The sequence below is a fragment of the Apaloderma vittatum genome, unplaced genomic scaffold (genome assembly GCF_000703405.1).
Source record: "Apaloderma vittatum isolate BGI_N311 unplaced genomic scaffold, ASM70340v1 scaffold42368, whole genome shotgun sequence".
Lineage (NCBI taxonomy): Eukaryota > Metazoa > Chordata > Aves > Trogoniformes > Trogonidae > Apaloderma > Apaloderma vittatum.
In genome coordinates, this window is record NW_009730903.1 from 1 (window position 1) to 13,748 (window position 13,748).

A 13,748-nucleotide genomic window follows, 5' to 3' on the forward strand; every position below is an offset into this window, starting at 1 on the left:
CCCAGACTTGCCCCCTTCCAGTTACCACAGCCGGCTGCTTCTCTTTCGACTGAATAGAGATGAAGCTGTTACGTGTGACAATGTCGTGTTCACTTTCAGAATAATATTATTTTCTTTTAGTTCTTGAAATGCTCTCTCCTCCTTGCTACTGGGAAAGGTTGCTTGTGGCTTTTCCCTAGAAATTCACTGGTTGTATTCGAGTTGCGTGGTGTTCCACGTGTTTTGTTGCGCTTTAGAGTCACCTTAAGGGTCTCTTTTGGAGGGGGGAGGGCACATGCTTGCCACTTTGTCAGCAGACAGGTGTTAATGTGCTAAATAAACCACCTCAGAGGGGTATAAATGACTCTGGAGCTGTTGCTGGGTTACATGCACTACTTACATACACAAGATAAAGTCCCTGGGTTTACAGTGTCTAGATGATTCACTTCTGAAGGACAGTTGAAGGAAATAAAAACAAATGGCCCACGTGGCTTCTGTGGGCAAGAACATTTTTATGCTGGGCAGTGTGTTACCTGGTGCAAACTTGTCTAGGTTTGCTCGGTGGCCTTTCGATAAGCTTGTTATCACACCAGGTTTCAGGAGAAAAAACAGTGCTGCTGGGAATTTTGATACAAATTAGCATATGGATATTTCTGTTCAATTTTGTCTTCCTTGGCTTATTCTAGGGAATTATTACCTGGATTTCCTGTAAGATACAGATTAAGTTGAACACATGTTGGCTAGCACATGGCCAGTTGTAAAATACATGGAGATGTTTATTTTGTTCCTCGATAAAGATCTCTTCATACCTTTTTCAGGTTCACTACTGTTAGAATCGAAGATAAACCCAAATACTGCATATCAAAAACAGCAGGCAAGTATTACTGTGAGGCTTTATGTTTTCTGAATACTGATGCTGAGGAGTTGTTTTATGCTCAAAGCAATTGCATTTTTCAGAAAAAAAAAGGAAAGCAGCACGACATGGAATTATTGATGTTGGTTTTCATGGAGGTGAAAACCTTGCTTAGAAACCTGTAGGTGCTATAATATTTCGCATTCTAGAAATTAAATGTGAGCCTCCTGGAAAAAAAAAACCCAGACCCTTTTGGACTTCAGGCTTTGAAGAGAATGTTTGCAGTTCGGATGAATATTGAACTCATTGCAGGAAAAATAGTTAGAAACCTACACATGTAACTTCTGTCTCCCATCCCTGGTCTTATGAAATGATTGCCAAATTAGGAAAGTAAAAATTTGGCCAACTCTGCTACAGTATATTTACTTTTTGAATTCTTTTTCTGAAAATAATAGAAAGGAATTTGTCTTTGTGGGATTCTTCATTGTTGCTGTCTACTTTTTGTTTTAAGCTTTGAAAACTTTTACAGTCTTCGGCAAAGTGACTGGCCATGGTGGGACTTTCCTAGGGGTAGGCCTGCTGCAAAACAAAGAAGTAAAACAGCTGGGAGCTGTGTTAGTGGGTCATTTCTGTTCAATCCACTAAAAAATTAGCTTACTAAATCTTTTCTGCTTTTATCACTTCTATTGCTTTTTCCTTGTTCTGCGTTCATGTCTCTGCCTACATTGTTCTCATCATTATTACTGGGAGTTTTTCTGTTTTCCTTTGTTCTGCCATAGATTCTGTGTTCCTGTTGTACAGTGTTTTATGTAGCTGCTCTTCATTATGGTATCCAGAAGTGTTTCAGCACTGGAAAGCAGTAATTTTGATCTTCCTAAATCACGAAGAGACAAATCTCTAAGAACTTTGTTTCGGTGACGCATTACATTGCAAGAATTTGAGGAAAGAGACTTTGACTGGCTCTTGAGCACAGGCTGCCTCACTGCAGGTTAGGAGCAAGTTGGAGACTTGGGCCTGGCTTTTCAGTAGATTTCCAAACCTGTTTTCTGTGGTCTCCACCTCTCGCTCATTAGATGTTGGTGGGTTTAGTCAGGTGGATGTCAGTCGTAGGCTTTCCTGGGGCAGGCCACACTGAGGAAGGACAATGTTTACAGAGCCCTGCAGGTTCTGAAAGGCAAGAGCCTTGAACTGCTTCCTGTTTGGTGGAGGAAACTAATACATAATGAAATACAAATGCAGATTACATTGCTGTAAAACTTTAAAATGCTTCCTGTTGCAGCCTGTTTTCTGAAACTTCATACAACCGATCATTTGAAAGCCACCTTTGCTTAATTGGTAGCAAAGTTTCAAGTGACTTAAGTAGCTCTTGTTTGTCTCATGGAAGTCCTTGTAGTTTTGAAAAACTCAGGCTGAGGTTTTTGGTTGGCTTTTATTGCTGACTTTAATGCTTTTGTGTCCTTGTAGCTGAAAGTGTTTGCTTCAGTGTTCACTCTTTTGAAGAAGTTTGTTGGGTTTTTTTGAAGAGGTATAACAATTGATGATTTCCAGAGACAGGTTTTAAGTTTGTCTGAACTCTGAAATCATACAGCTTCTGGTTGACAGAGCTTTGTCCTCAAGTTGTTTGTGCTTCCTTCTGAGGAAGCACTCCCATGTTTTTTCTCGATTTGTGAGATTTCACTCTCATCGCTAAAAGATGTGGAATTCAAACCTGGGCGTGTCAGGAACAGATAGTTTCTAAAACTGGTGGAAGATAGGTGCCTGAGGTCTTTCCTCAGCATCCCAACTTGAATGTTGAAGCCGGTTACAGCGGTAGCCCGAAGGGTTGGAGGCTGTGTTGGTCTGCCCAGGGCAGATGCTTGTAGGTGGCTGGCAGTGAGGAGGAGGGCTCTCTCTTCCGCTTGCCAGAGTTCAGTTGCAGATTTTCGTTAAGATGCTGATCGTCTTTGGTTTGGGGAAAGCTGCAGGATGGTGCAGCTTGGTGGAAAGGAAACATGCCCAACCTATGCTTCTGTCTTCATACAAATGACTTGAATGGGCTTACAGGATAGTTATCACTTAAATTGTAATTTGTGTAACGACATTCTGCAAAAAAAAAAAAAAACCAACAGATTTATAGTTGCTGTGTTTCCCAGCATTACGCTCTTTGAGGTAAGGAGTACTATAACCATTGACTAACTGTAAACAGGGCAGGCCTGTTATCTGCCTTCTTGAATCGTGTTTGTGGTCAGTAGCTTTCAGGCAGAATTCAGTTCTATCAAGGCATTAGGCATACTATAATCAATCACGACCTCTTTCTCAAGAGAAATAGGATTTAACTTGGATGTAGGTGCCAGGCTGCTGAGCATACCACATAAAAGAATTGTTAATTGCATGTATGCAAAGAACATGAGACCCTGAAGAACTTTAGATCCTCTCAGGTTTTGGAGCATAGGCTTTGAGAGTTATGTACCTCTACTGGATGCCCCATATTAGCCAAAGGGCAGAGTCAATTGTGTTCTGGAGGCTCTAGCAGGAGCAGTTTAAAAAGTTGTTGCCACACCCATTTGTTGTTCCACCCTCTACTTGAGGTTACTGTTCCCTGGCAAAACTGGCAGGAGCGCATGTCCCCAGTGTGAAATCAGGTGGATCAATTCGTGTGCTTTGTTCCTCCAGCTTGGTTACGAGGGTGGCAGTTTTCAGCTGTGTGGCCCTAAGATTTTAAACTGCTACGGTGACCCTTACTGTGAATGCTGCCTTCTGATGTTAACTCTCCTTTAGGTTCGCTCTGCCTGTCCTCAGATCTGAGATGAAGAATGGGTGCAGATAGTGTCCTTCGCACAGAGTTGCCGTGAGTGACAACGAGCGATTTGCTTGAGGCAAAACTGGAGTTACTCAAGGCCAGGATTTAACACATTTGCAGGGGTGCTGTTAAAGCCAGCCTGAGCAGTTGCCAGGAGGCTGCCTTGCTCCTCTTTCACACCAGCATGAGTATTTGTGTTACTGTGTGACAGGTTAGGCGTAGGAACTGATTTTCGTTGAAATACTGCTTTTTGCAGGATTAATTTTTATCGACATATGTTCCCCCTTCTGGTTTGCTGTGCCAGTGCTCTTGTGCTGGCGTGGGGGTGTGCTGAGGGGCCAGTGCAGGAACAAGGAGAGGTGGAGTAGCAAACATTGTGCAAACAAGTACCAGTGCTGAAGACGGGTTGAAAACTGCTCTCTTAAATTGTTCTGAATTAATCTGTTTTGTCTGTCTTTATGCTGTGTTTGAGCGATGAAGGAAGGTTGCAGTGGCTCCTCAATGCCACGGGTGCTAATCTGAGCAGGTGGGAGTGGTAGCCTCTTGCAGCAGCTAGGCCTGGGAGATGTCTCTCTGTGGTCTTCATGGGTTGTCTTAGGTTGTGCAGGAAGCATATGCCAGATGAGTAGATTTTATATTGGACAATTATTTTTTGATTAAACTACCTTTCAGTCTTTCAGAAATATTTTTGGAGAAACTTACATAACTTTTGCTTTGTGTGGGTAGTACAGATTGTGTCATTCCGTAAGTCGAGAATTCTCACAGAATTTTTGAGTGCAGTTTCTCTGGATGTTTGCAGTCATCTGAGTTACTGCACTGAATCTCTTGAATCATTCTGGGCTGCGAATAGGACTTCTTCATGTGTGTGTCCTTTGTACATTGAGGGATCTCTGAGTCTCAGCTTACTTGGAAGTGTATCGATTTTGAGTATCAGAGCATCAGTAATTTCACAGAATGTATCAAGATAATAATTATATTCTATGAAGAGAAACATTTCAGATTTAGAGTTCTGTAACAGCCATAAAATCGTATTTAAGAATTCTTTTCTTTTTTTTTGATCAATCTCAGAAAGAGAACCAGATCAGGAAGCTGATCAAGCTTTTCAGTGCCTGCAGTTGACAGTTATTACTCTTTTTTCCTTGAAGCCCAGTTCAACTGCTCACTCTTGAATGGCATGCTGTAAACATAGAGGTTCAGCTGTCTGGGAGCCAGAGATGAGCAAGGACAGCTGTAAGCAAAAACCATGAGAGCTGTATGAAACTGTGCCATTTGCACATGTGGATCGGAGCCTGAAAGCAGGGAGACTACCTGTTAATGTTTGTGGCTTTAGGACAAAAGTGTGAGTGTGATACGGGACATAGTGGTATAAATAAACAGCATTAAAATCATAGTGCAGTGGGCATAGTTCTTTCTGGAATGGCAGAACTTTGTTTCTTTAGAGAAATATATGAAAATGAGAAGTGAAAGAAAATATAGAGCTTGTGTGAGTGCTGCTGATTAGGTTACATTAAGCTTCTTTTTGGAAGAAGTGTCTGCTTCCTGTTGCCCCTGACGTTTCCGAAGGTACGGTGGGTATATGTAAGCCAGTCAGGGATTTGTTTGGGTTTGGTTGCTAAGCTTAAAGGTGTTTCTCAGAATATTTTGTTTACAGTAGAAGTGATGTGTAAGGTAAAGACTTAAAAGCCTTGATAAGTCATGTGGTGAATATCGACCTTTGTAAATGTGGGAAATAAATTACCTGTGGCAATTAAGCGAGGGCTTGCTTGGGGTTAAAAAAAAAAAGATGTGGTAACAGTTCAGGAAGTCAACAAACTTGGCAGAATGTTGAATGGTTATGCCGGAGCTCTTCAAATGTACCACAAAGATAGCAGAGAGCTGTTCACATTGAACATTTGAACATGAAAATGAGTTTCCTGTAGGGTGCTGAACTGAATATTTGAACGTTGAAGCACAGGATTAAATTTCTTACAGTACAGCAGCAAGTGTCCTGATAGAACCTCATAAAAAATACACTTTTTAGTCTATTCAGAAATTCCAGCGAATCTTCCAGATACAGTGTGCAAGTATAGAAATTGAATTTATAGAGGCAGTAGTAACAGAGTAAAAAAACTGGCTCATATGAAAATATCTGTTGGCAAGATATTTGTAACTTCAGTAAGAACTTAGGAGTTTTATACTGTTCAGGCTGTATGTCTTTTTAATTCAGAAAATTATATTCTAACATTAGTTAGGCATTATTTCCCACATTACTGAGGCTGTATTAAACCCTTTCTGAGGAGGAAACATAGTAACTATTTTTTGTTGTTGTTTCTACATTATTAAATATGAAAAGACTTAAATTGTTATATTGCGGGTTTTCTTCTCCTACACTGTGTGCATTCTCTTTTCAAGGCTGTTGGCTCAGAGGTATGTTGCAGAAAAAATGTCATTATAAGTGATTTTGTATATGAAAAAAAGTGTGTTTAAATATGTAATATGTAAAGTTGTCATAATAAAATAGCAAAAATGAAAGGTGATGTCCCTTATGGCAGAACAGGTGATTTAATATTTTAGTGTCTTGTGGTTTTTTTCGACAAGTGTAACTTTGATTAAAATTATTTTTCTGTCGACACATGACTTAATGGAATACAGATCAATACGCAGTGTAGACCTGTTTCAGAAACAATTAATTTTTTGTTCTTGTCTTAAACAGGACACCCTGATTGTTTGGTCAGAAGCAGAAAACTATGATTTAGCACTGAGTTTTCAAGAAAAAGCTGGCTGTGATGAAATTTGGGAAAAAATCTGCCAGGTACAGTTAACTTCAACAATTCTGTTTTCTTCCAGGTGTTTTAGGGTCTTCTGTGACCTCATGTATTTGTGCTGTAGTTTTTAAACCTACTAGTAAGATAAGCATGTATTTGTCATTATTTTCCGTGCAAGATCTGAGTTACCCCTGTTTTCATAATTGAATTTTACGTTTTTAAAAAAATCAGTGTGATGATGAAACTCAGGAGTTAGGCTTCTTAGGTTTTTTGTTTGTTTTTATTAAAAAGGGGAGTGCCAGAGTACCAGCTTCTAACTGTTGTTCTCCCAGACAGTCTTAGGAAGCTGCTTTCTTGGAGCGTGGTGGAAATTAAAATGTAACGTATAAGGAGCTAGAGATATCACTGAGGGACAAAGAGGTGCTGTTGCTGTATGAGCTCAGAAACGTCAGTGATGTTTTTTCACCAAGACATAAGTCTCATTGACTGTGTCTAATGGATATTTCTGTCCTCAGTGTTTTATTATGCAGCAGTTTAAATTTTATACTTTCAACTCAAAGTAGTAAGTCAGTGGATTTATATCTATGGGTGCTTAAAAGAAGAAACCTGGTCTTTTGTGTTGAAATTTATCGTAACTTTCTCAGATTTTGAAATGATGCAGTGTAAAGCCATTAAGTAAATAAATGAAAACTCCAGATTTCTTAGCATTTTACTTTGAACGAGCTAGGCAATTTAGAGCATTTTTAATCTTAGCCTATTCTAGGGTATAAAGTCTTCTTGGTCCTTTTGTTATGTTTCACTTGGTGGTATAGCTGTGGGCTCTTAGGAATTTTAATGCTTTTTACCCTTCTGTTTGAGACATTGAAAGAAGATTTTGTTATATCTTTCTATTTTGTGCTTGTCTCCAAGGCGCTTCAGACTTCTTGACTGCACAGATGCTGTCAGGGTTTGATTTGATCTGATTTTTTGACAAATGTACTGTTGATGATGATATTAGTGACTGTAGAATTTAGAGGCAGCAAACTGGTCCCTCTGCACAGCTAGACATTTCCCAGGCAGCTGAAGGTGTAAAAGTGCTTTAGGCATGTGTTATTCCAGTTATTGACTCAGTTATTTTTACGGTTGCTTTGGGATGAGGCAGTAATTGTGCTTGCTCTCTCCGTAGGTTCAAGGTAAGGATCCTTCAGTGGAAGTCACGCAGGACCTTATTGAGTCAGAAGAGGAACACATAGAAGAAATGCCTGAAACTAGTCCTTTGATCGACCTTCCTGCTTGTGAACTCAACAAACTTGAAGAGATTGCTGACCTAGTTACCTCTGTTCTCTCCTCGCCCATCCGTAGAGAAAAGCTAGCACTGGCCTTGGAGAACGAAGGCTATATTAAAAAACTGTTACAACTTTTCCAAGTCTGTGAGAATTTAGAGAACACCGAAGGCTTACATCATTTGTACGAAATTATTAGAGGAATTTTATTCCTCAACAAAGCAACTCTGTTTGAGGTGATGTTTTCCGATGAGTGTATTATGGATGTTGTTGGATGCCTTGAGTATGATCCTTCTTTGGCTCAGCCAAAACGGCACAGGGAGTTCTTGACCAAAACAGCAAAATTTAAGGAGGTTATTCCTATAACAGACTCAGAACTCAGGCAAAAAATCCACCAGACTTACAGGGTACAGTATATTCAGGACATCATCTTGCCAACACCATCTGTTTTTGAAGAGAATTTTCTTTCTACCCTCACTTCCTTTATTTTCTTCAACAAAGTTGAGATTGTCAGTATGTTGCAGGTAAGTGGTTTTTAATATGCTATAGATGGATTATGCATAGATAACTTCTAGCTGTAGTTTCAAAACTAATTACAGCTCTTCAACATTGTAAGTTAATCATGCACACTTTCATTTGTGTAATATTTTGAATACTTCCCCTTATTTCTGATACCTTTTATTTTGTGTTTTTAGAATGGTAGTTTTCAGGTGAGTATATTAATATTTTTTAAGGGATTGTAAACAGTTTCACAAGTGGCATACATGTTTTGAGCTGGTTTTGTTTAGGTACTTAGAGAACAGGCAACCTTTTCTATTATCTATCAGGGACACGTGTGATGTCTTTACAACAAATTCTAAATCTGTGATTGAAAAGAGCATGTCCAGAACCATTGCTGTTATACCACTACTACTTTATGGTACTAATTTCAAGTGTTCATGTCGTAGTATAAAGTAAGTAATTAATTGTGGGGTTTTTTTCATCAGACTGATATCCAAAAAGTAATAACCAACGTGTTACTATAGCAAAAAACTTCCTACATGCTTTGTAGACAGAAGCAGCCTTAATGGGGTATGACAACCAAGCTGGACAGTGGAAGGAGCCTTGGTAAAGAGCTGGGTGTGAACTTCGTGAAATTTTGGGTATTTTCACAGTTCATATTTTGTTGCACAAACTAATGAGTACCAAAGTGGTTTTATTGTGTTTCTATCGAGGAGGAGAGGAAGAGGATAGTTAAAATTGCAGAGAGAGGGCCACTGGAGAAATAACAGTACCATAAGGGATACATCTAAAGAATGCAGTAGAGGACTGGGAGAAAAATCCAAACTAAAGAATTGCAGGGAATTGCATGAATAAGCTTTGGGGCTTCTTTCTACTTTGTTCTTTCTGGGTGAATAGCAGAAAGAAACTAGAAAGTAATTCCCACTTGCAAAATTAATGACTTTATGATACAGAAAGATTTCTTTTTTATCCTTCTGCATATATTACTTTTTGAAAACCAAAAATAAATGCAGTATTATTTGCCTGAGGCCACAACACAGTTTTCATCTAGAGATTTTTAACTCGGTCAAGTTCTTTATTTTTCAGTTAGACTTTCCTGAATACTTAATTGTTCCTTAACAGAAAACTATGATTTTCTTTTACCTCTAGTAGTATTTGACGAAAGTTCTGAAATCCTCTGATAGCTCTTTGCTACTCTCAATCACTTGCTGCAGCCTTTGCCATAGCAGAGTATGGGGCACATAGGTTTGCCTGTCTCTTTTAAAGACCGTAATTGAGACGTGCATGATGATTTACAAATAATGTTGATTCTTGCATCATTTGAGCTGCCTCGAGAATTCCAAACTAAGAAGGCGGCATGCTCGGAAGAGATCTTAGTGGTAGCATGCCCGAGGAGTATTCCGTGGTAGTGTGGGCCTCAGGTTCAGGACTGTTTTCGCAGCCCCCTAGCATAAATCAGCTTTTTGTTGTGGCCACAAGAACTCTAAAGCTCCTTTGGGTTTGGTGAACATGAGAAGTCTTGTTACCTTAAATACACCAGCAAAGCTCCCTAGGAGAATGCAGTTTATAGGAGTAACAGATTGTGTTTGCTGCGGCAGCAAAGCTCCTTTCTACGTGCCGCGAAGAAGTCGATCCCTGTGCTGCTGTCGATGAAGGGCAGCCACATGGGAAACGGAGCGAGCATGGCAAGCCAACCTAGATCCATCCCGTGCTTTAGGATGTCAGGACTGCACCGTGCGGCAGCCTCACACACACAGAGATCTTTCTGTTGCCAAGTGTGCTGTAGTGGGGATTTTTTAGCCTATCTGTTGTTGGCTGTGGTACATGTATCTTTATTTATTTTTTTTAACAGGCTTAATTAGCTGTTAAAGCCAACAAAGCTTAGAATAAACTGCTAAGTCTGTGTATGCTGCACTCTCTCTGTTGTTCATTCCAGGTTTCATTTGTTTGTAAAGCACTTCTTTCCTCACATGTTAAAATTTTCAGGAAAATACTATGTGAGCCTTTGGCTGACATTTCTGTAACTGTAAAAGTTCTGTATTATACTAGCCTAATAAAGCAGACAAAATTTAGCGACAGCATGCAGAAGTAGAGGAGGAAGCACTCTCCACATTATGCAGTGCAACGTTCATATGTATGTGTTGGAATACCTTTATTCTGTTCATGTTTGTTCAATGTGTAAGTAAAGTTTATAGAGTTAAATCAGTACAGTGATGCAAAATTTTGTAATGCTCTAGCATAACAGTACTATTTGCTTTAAGGTTTATGTTGTATTTAAATGATAACAGAAACATTTGATGTGAGAGAATGCCAGCGCTATTTTCCATGTGCAGAGAGGGCAGGAAGTGCCCAAACAGCTGAGACAAATGACGTGCACTCTGATTTTCTTGTACCTCTTGAGTATTAAGCAATGGTGTAACTGAAATGCTTAATGAGAAATGAAATGTTGTCTTATATTCTTAAATGTCTCTTGGTAGCAGAGAATCTGAATATGAAAAGCAAATAATACTCAAGAGAGTTTCCCAGATTGAAAAAGCTGAACTTGCTGTGAGCAAGGGAGCGTATTTTGAGAACAAGGTTAATGGGGACATGGCTGCAGCAAACTCGTAACGTGTTAATCCAGTCACCGTTGCATAAGTGGGCTGAAAAATATTTGCAATGCTGCAGATCCAAAATAGGGTAACTGGTTCACATGTGATGTTAACAGCGTAGCACAAAAGGCATAGCTGCAACGTGGTAAAAATTGTATTTTGATTGATGATTTTTAGTGCGGAGGCGTCGTGATTTCCTCCCTGGACGGTTACACACACAGTGCAGGGAGGGAGCCAGTGGCAAAGACTTGTTTTCTGTGCTGGAGATGCATGGGGGAGTGTGGGAGATGATGATGGTACAAGGGAGTACGTGGGGTAGGGCAGAGCTGTAAACCCCACAGGGCAGAGCGGGAAAGGAAGCGACACGTTCTTGGGGCACTAGTTCAAGAAGGCAGTTTTAGTGCTCATCACTCGCGCTTGGCTCCATGTGTGGCTCTGGTCTCCTGGACCTGCTTCTGCTGCACAGAACAAGTGCTGAAAAAGCGCGCTGGCGGTGGGACTCCTGGAGAGGTACTTCTGCATTACCCATTCTAGGGATAAAACAAGGGAGATGTGGATGAGAGAAGGAGGAAAAAAAAGCCCTTACCGATCAAATCCAATGCATGGAGTTACGTACTTAAGCATTGTATTAAGGTTAAAGTTTGACTTCCTACAGTGTGGGATATTTTAACTTTGAAGAGGCGTCGTATAAGTTGTATTGTTCTTATATGTTACCCAGGAAGACGAGAAATTTTTGTCTGAAGTTTTTGCACAATTAACAGATGAAGCTACAGATGATGACAAACGATGTGAATTGGTAAGTCAATGGTCTTGGTGATTCTTCTAATGCTTTAAACCATCAAGATTAAGTAGAAATACTGAAACTGTTCTGCTAGATCTGCTGTCATTGGAGTATTCCCAGAACTCTAGAATAATTTCTGGTGTAGCTCAGTCTTCGGTTGTTAACTCACTAGAAAAATATTTCATGCAAGGTAAGCTCTAATTTATTTGTTTTAAACAATTAATTTATTGCTGGGAAAGTGCTAGCACTGAGCTGACATCCTAGACTTAAAGGTATACTTTCTTCCAAGTACTTCTCACCTTACTGTGTCACTTGTGTTTGTCATATAAATGCTGCTTTTTTCACTGTACTTTGTTCATTCAAAAAGATCTTTTAAGTCCTATGAATGAGGATTACCAGTAGTTTCTTAATATCTATATTACAAACATTATTTATCCTTGAATATGTTTATCAGCTTGAATTGCCTTGTTAAAATCTTGCTTTCAGCAAGGGAGGCATCTTTGTTCTTTGAAACAAAGGGCATGCCGGGACGGAGTGCAAGTCCTTCAAGTGCTAGGTGTCATAAAATAGCTACAAAGTGACTGTATTTCTCTCTGAGGTAAATTTCAACCTCTTGAATTATTTTGTTTGTTTATTTTTACTTTCTTGTGCTTTCCTCTGTTCCTGTTGCAAGTTAGAGGAGAGAACTAGAATAATACCATTCTCTAGGAGGGCACATACCAGGCAGTACACAAACTGATCCAAGTTGTAGCAGTTTCATACTTTCAGAGAGTTTTATGAATCGAATACACCTTAAGTTATTTTTTTTCCCTGTACAACAGGTTAACTTTTTCAAGGAATTCTGTGCATTTTCTCAGACTTTACAACCTCAGAACAGAGATGCGTTTTTCAAAACTTTGGCCAAGTTGGGAATCCTTCCGGCACTTGAAATTGTAATGGTAAGTGAAAACTTAAAGCTGTTGTTAATCAAATTTTAAAAAACCCATGGCTATTTAACCATTGTGGTTTTTTCAGTTCTGCTGAGTACTTTTGAGGAAGTTTGATAGGACAGCTTTACTCTGCTGAAAGTCTTAACATTCAGAATCCAAAAGCCCACAATTTTCTGAAGTAGCTCGATTTTATCGCTGTTCTTATTTTTACTTTGCACGATAGAGAAGTCTCTGCTAAACGCAGTCCTTTTGACAACATAGTGTGAAAACTGAAAGATACTCTTTTTCATATGGCAACTTGACTATTTTTTCCTGTTGTTGGAACAGTGCCAAAGAAGTATTTTTAGATAATCTTGAACTGTTAGCTTGTTCCTATCCAGAAGATCACGTAATCCCGTCTTTTCAGAGGTATAAAGCAGATTATCTTAATCAGCAATGCGAAAACATAATTTTTATTCACTCCTTGGGCTGAAGCAGCTGTTGCAACCTGACAGTTGCAGTTCATATGCCAGTGCTGTTCTTTGTGTAGTCTAGAGTAACTACTTATGGATTTACCAAAGGACACAGACTGTTACGAAAACATAGAATTCATATAGATGCTGAGTAATCAGATGAACCCTAATGTTGTCGTTTTTTTCCAGGACTAGACCAGGCCAGATATAGTTTCTGTAACATTAATATTTTAGCCTTACAAATTGTAGTTATCAGAGCAAATCACATCTCATACCTTAAGAAAAATGATTAAATCTTGTTGTGTATAAATGAGGACAGAAACTTTTGTACAGACTGAATTCTACAATTTTGTACAAGTTCAATGAAGTGTGAGTAACAGGTACAGAATATTAACATCTTAGATACTGTAGCAAGGTTAGCAGGATATAAATGTCTCCTACCTAAATTAGAAAAAATGCACGGAAAGCCTTGCATCCTTTCTAAAGGAGGAAAATAGTAGATTTTGCTGGTTTATTTTCTTTTCTGGTGTCTCGTATAATAAATATTCTCAAAATTTTAACTCCCTATTCTTTGCAGCTCTACTTGATAATAAACACCTAACTTGATTTACTTTAATAAATTGATTTTTGTTTTTATTAGGGAATGGATGATCTGCAAGTTAGATCTGCTGCTACAGATATATTTTCTTATCTAGTAGAATTTAGTCCTTCCATGGTCCGAGAATTTGTAATGCAAGAGGCGCAGCAGAGTGACGATGTAAGTAAAAGTGTTGTGGCATTTGTTGAATACAAAACCAGGGAAAAAAACAGGAAAACAAACCTCTCCAGAACCTGGGATACAGTTACTCCAGAAGTGTAGATACTAGAAGTGTAGGGA

The 13,748-nt window shown here is 39.2% G+C and overlaps 1 protein-coding gene across 1 annotated transcript in view; it reads left to right on the top strand.

The window, feature by feature from the left end:
• The first annotated feature begins 712 nt into the window (after positions 1–712).
• Positions 713–13,748, top strand: part of SMEK2 (SMEK homolog 2, suppressor of mek1 (Dictyostelium)) — a 20,612-nt gene continuing 7,576 nt past the window's right edge. The window contains exons 1-6 of the mRNA XM_009874957.1: positions 713–853; positions 6,304–6,402; positions 7,521–8,141; positions 11,428–11,505; positions 12,312–12,428; positions 13,512–13,628. Of these exons, the coding sequence (XP_009873259.1) occupies positions 713–853; positions 6,304–6,402; positions 7,521–8,141; positions 11,428–11,505; positions 12,312–12,428; positions 13,512–13,628 (1,173 nt within the window). The remainder of the gene's footprint in view (positions 854–6,303; positions 6,403–7,520; positions 8,142–11,427; positions 11,506–12,311; positions 12,429–13,511; positions 13,629–13,748) is intronic.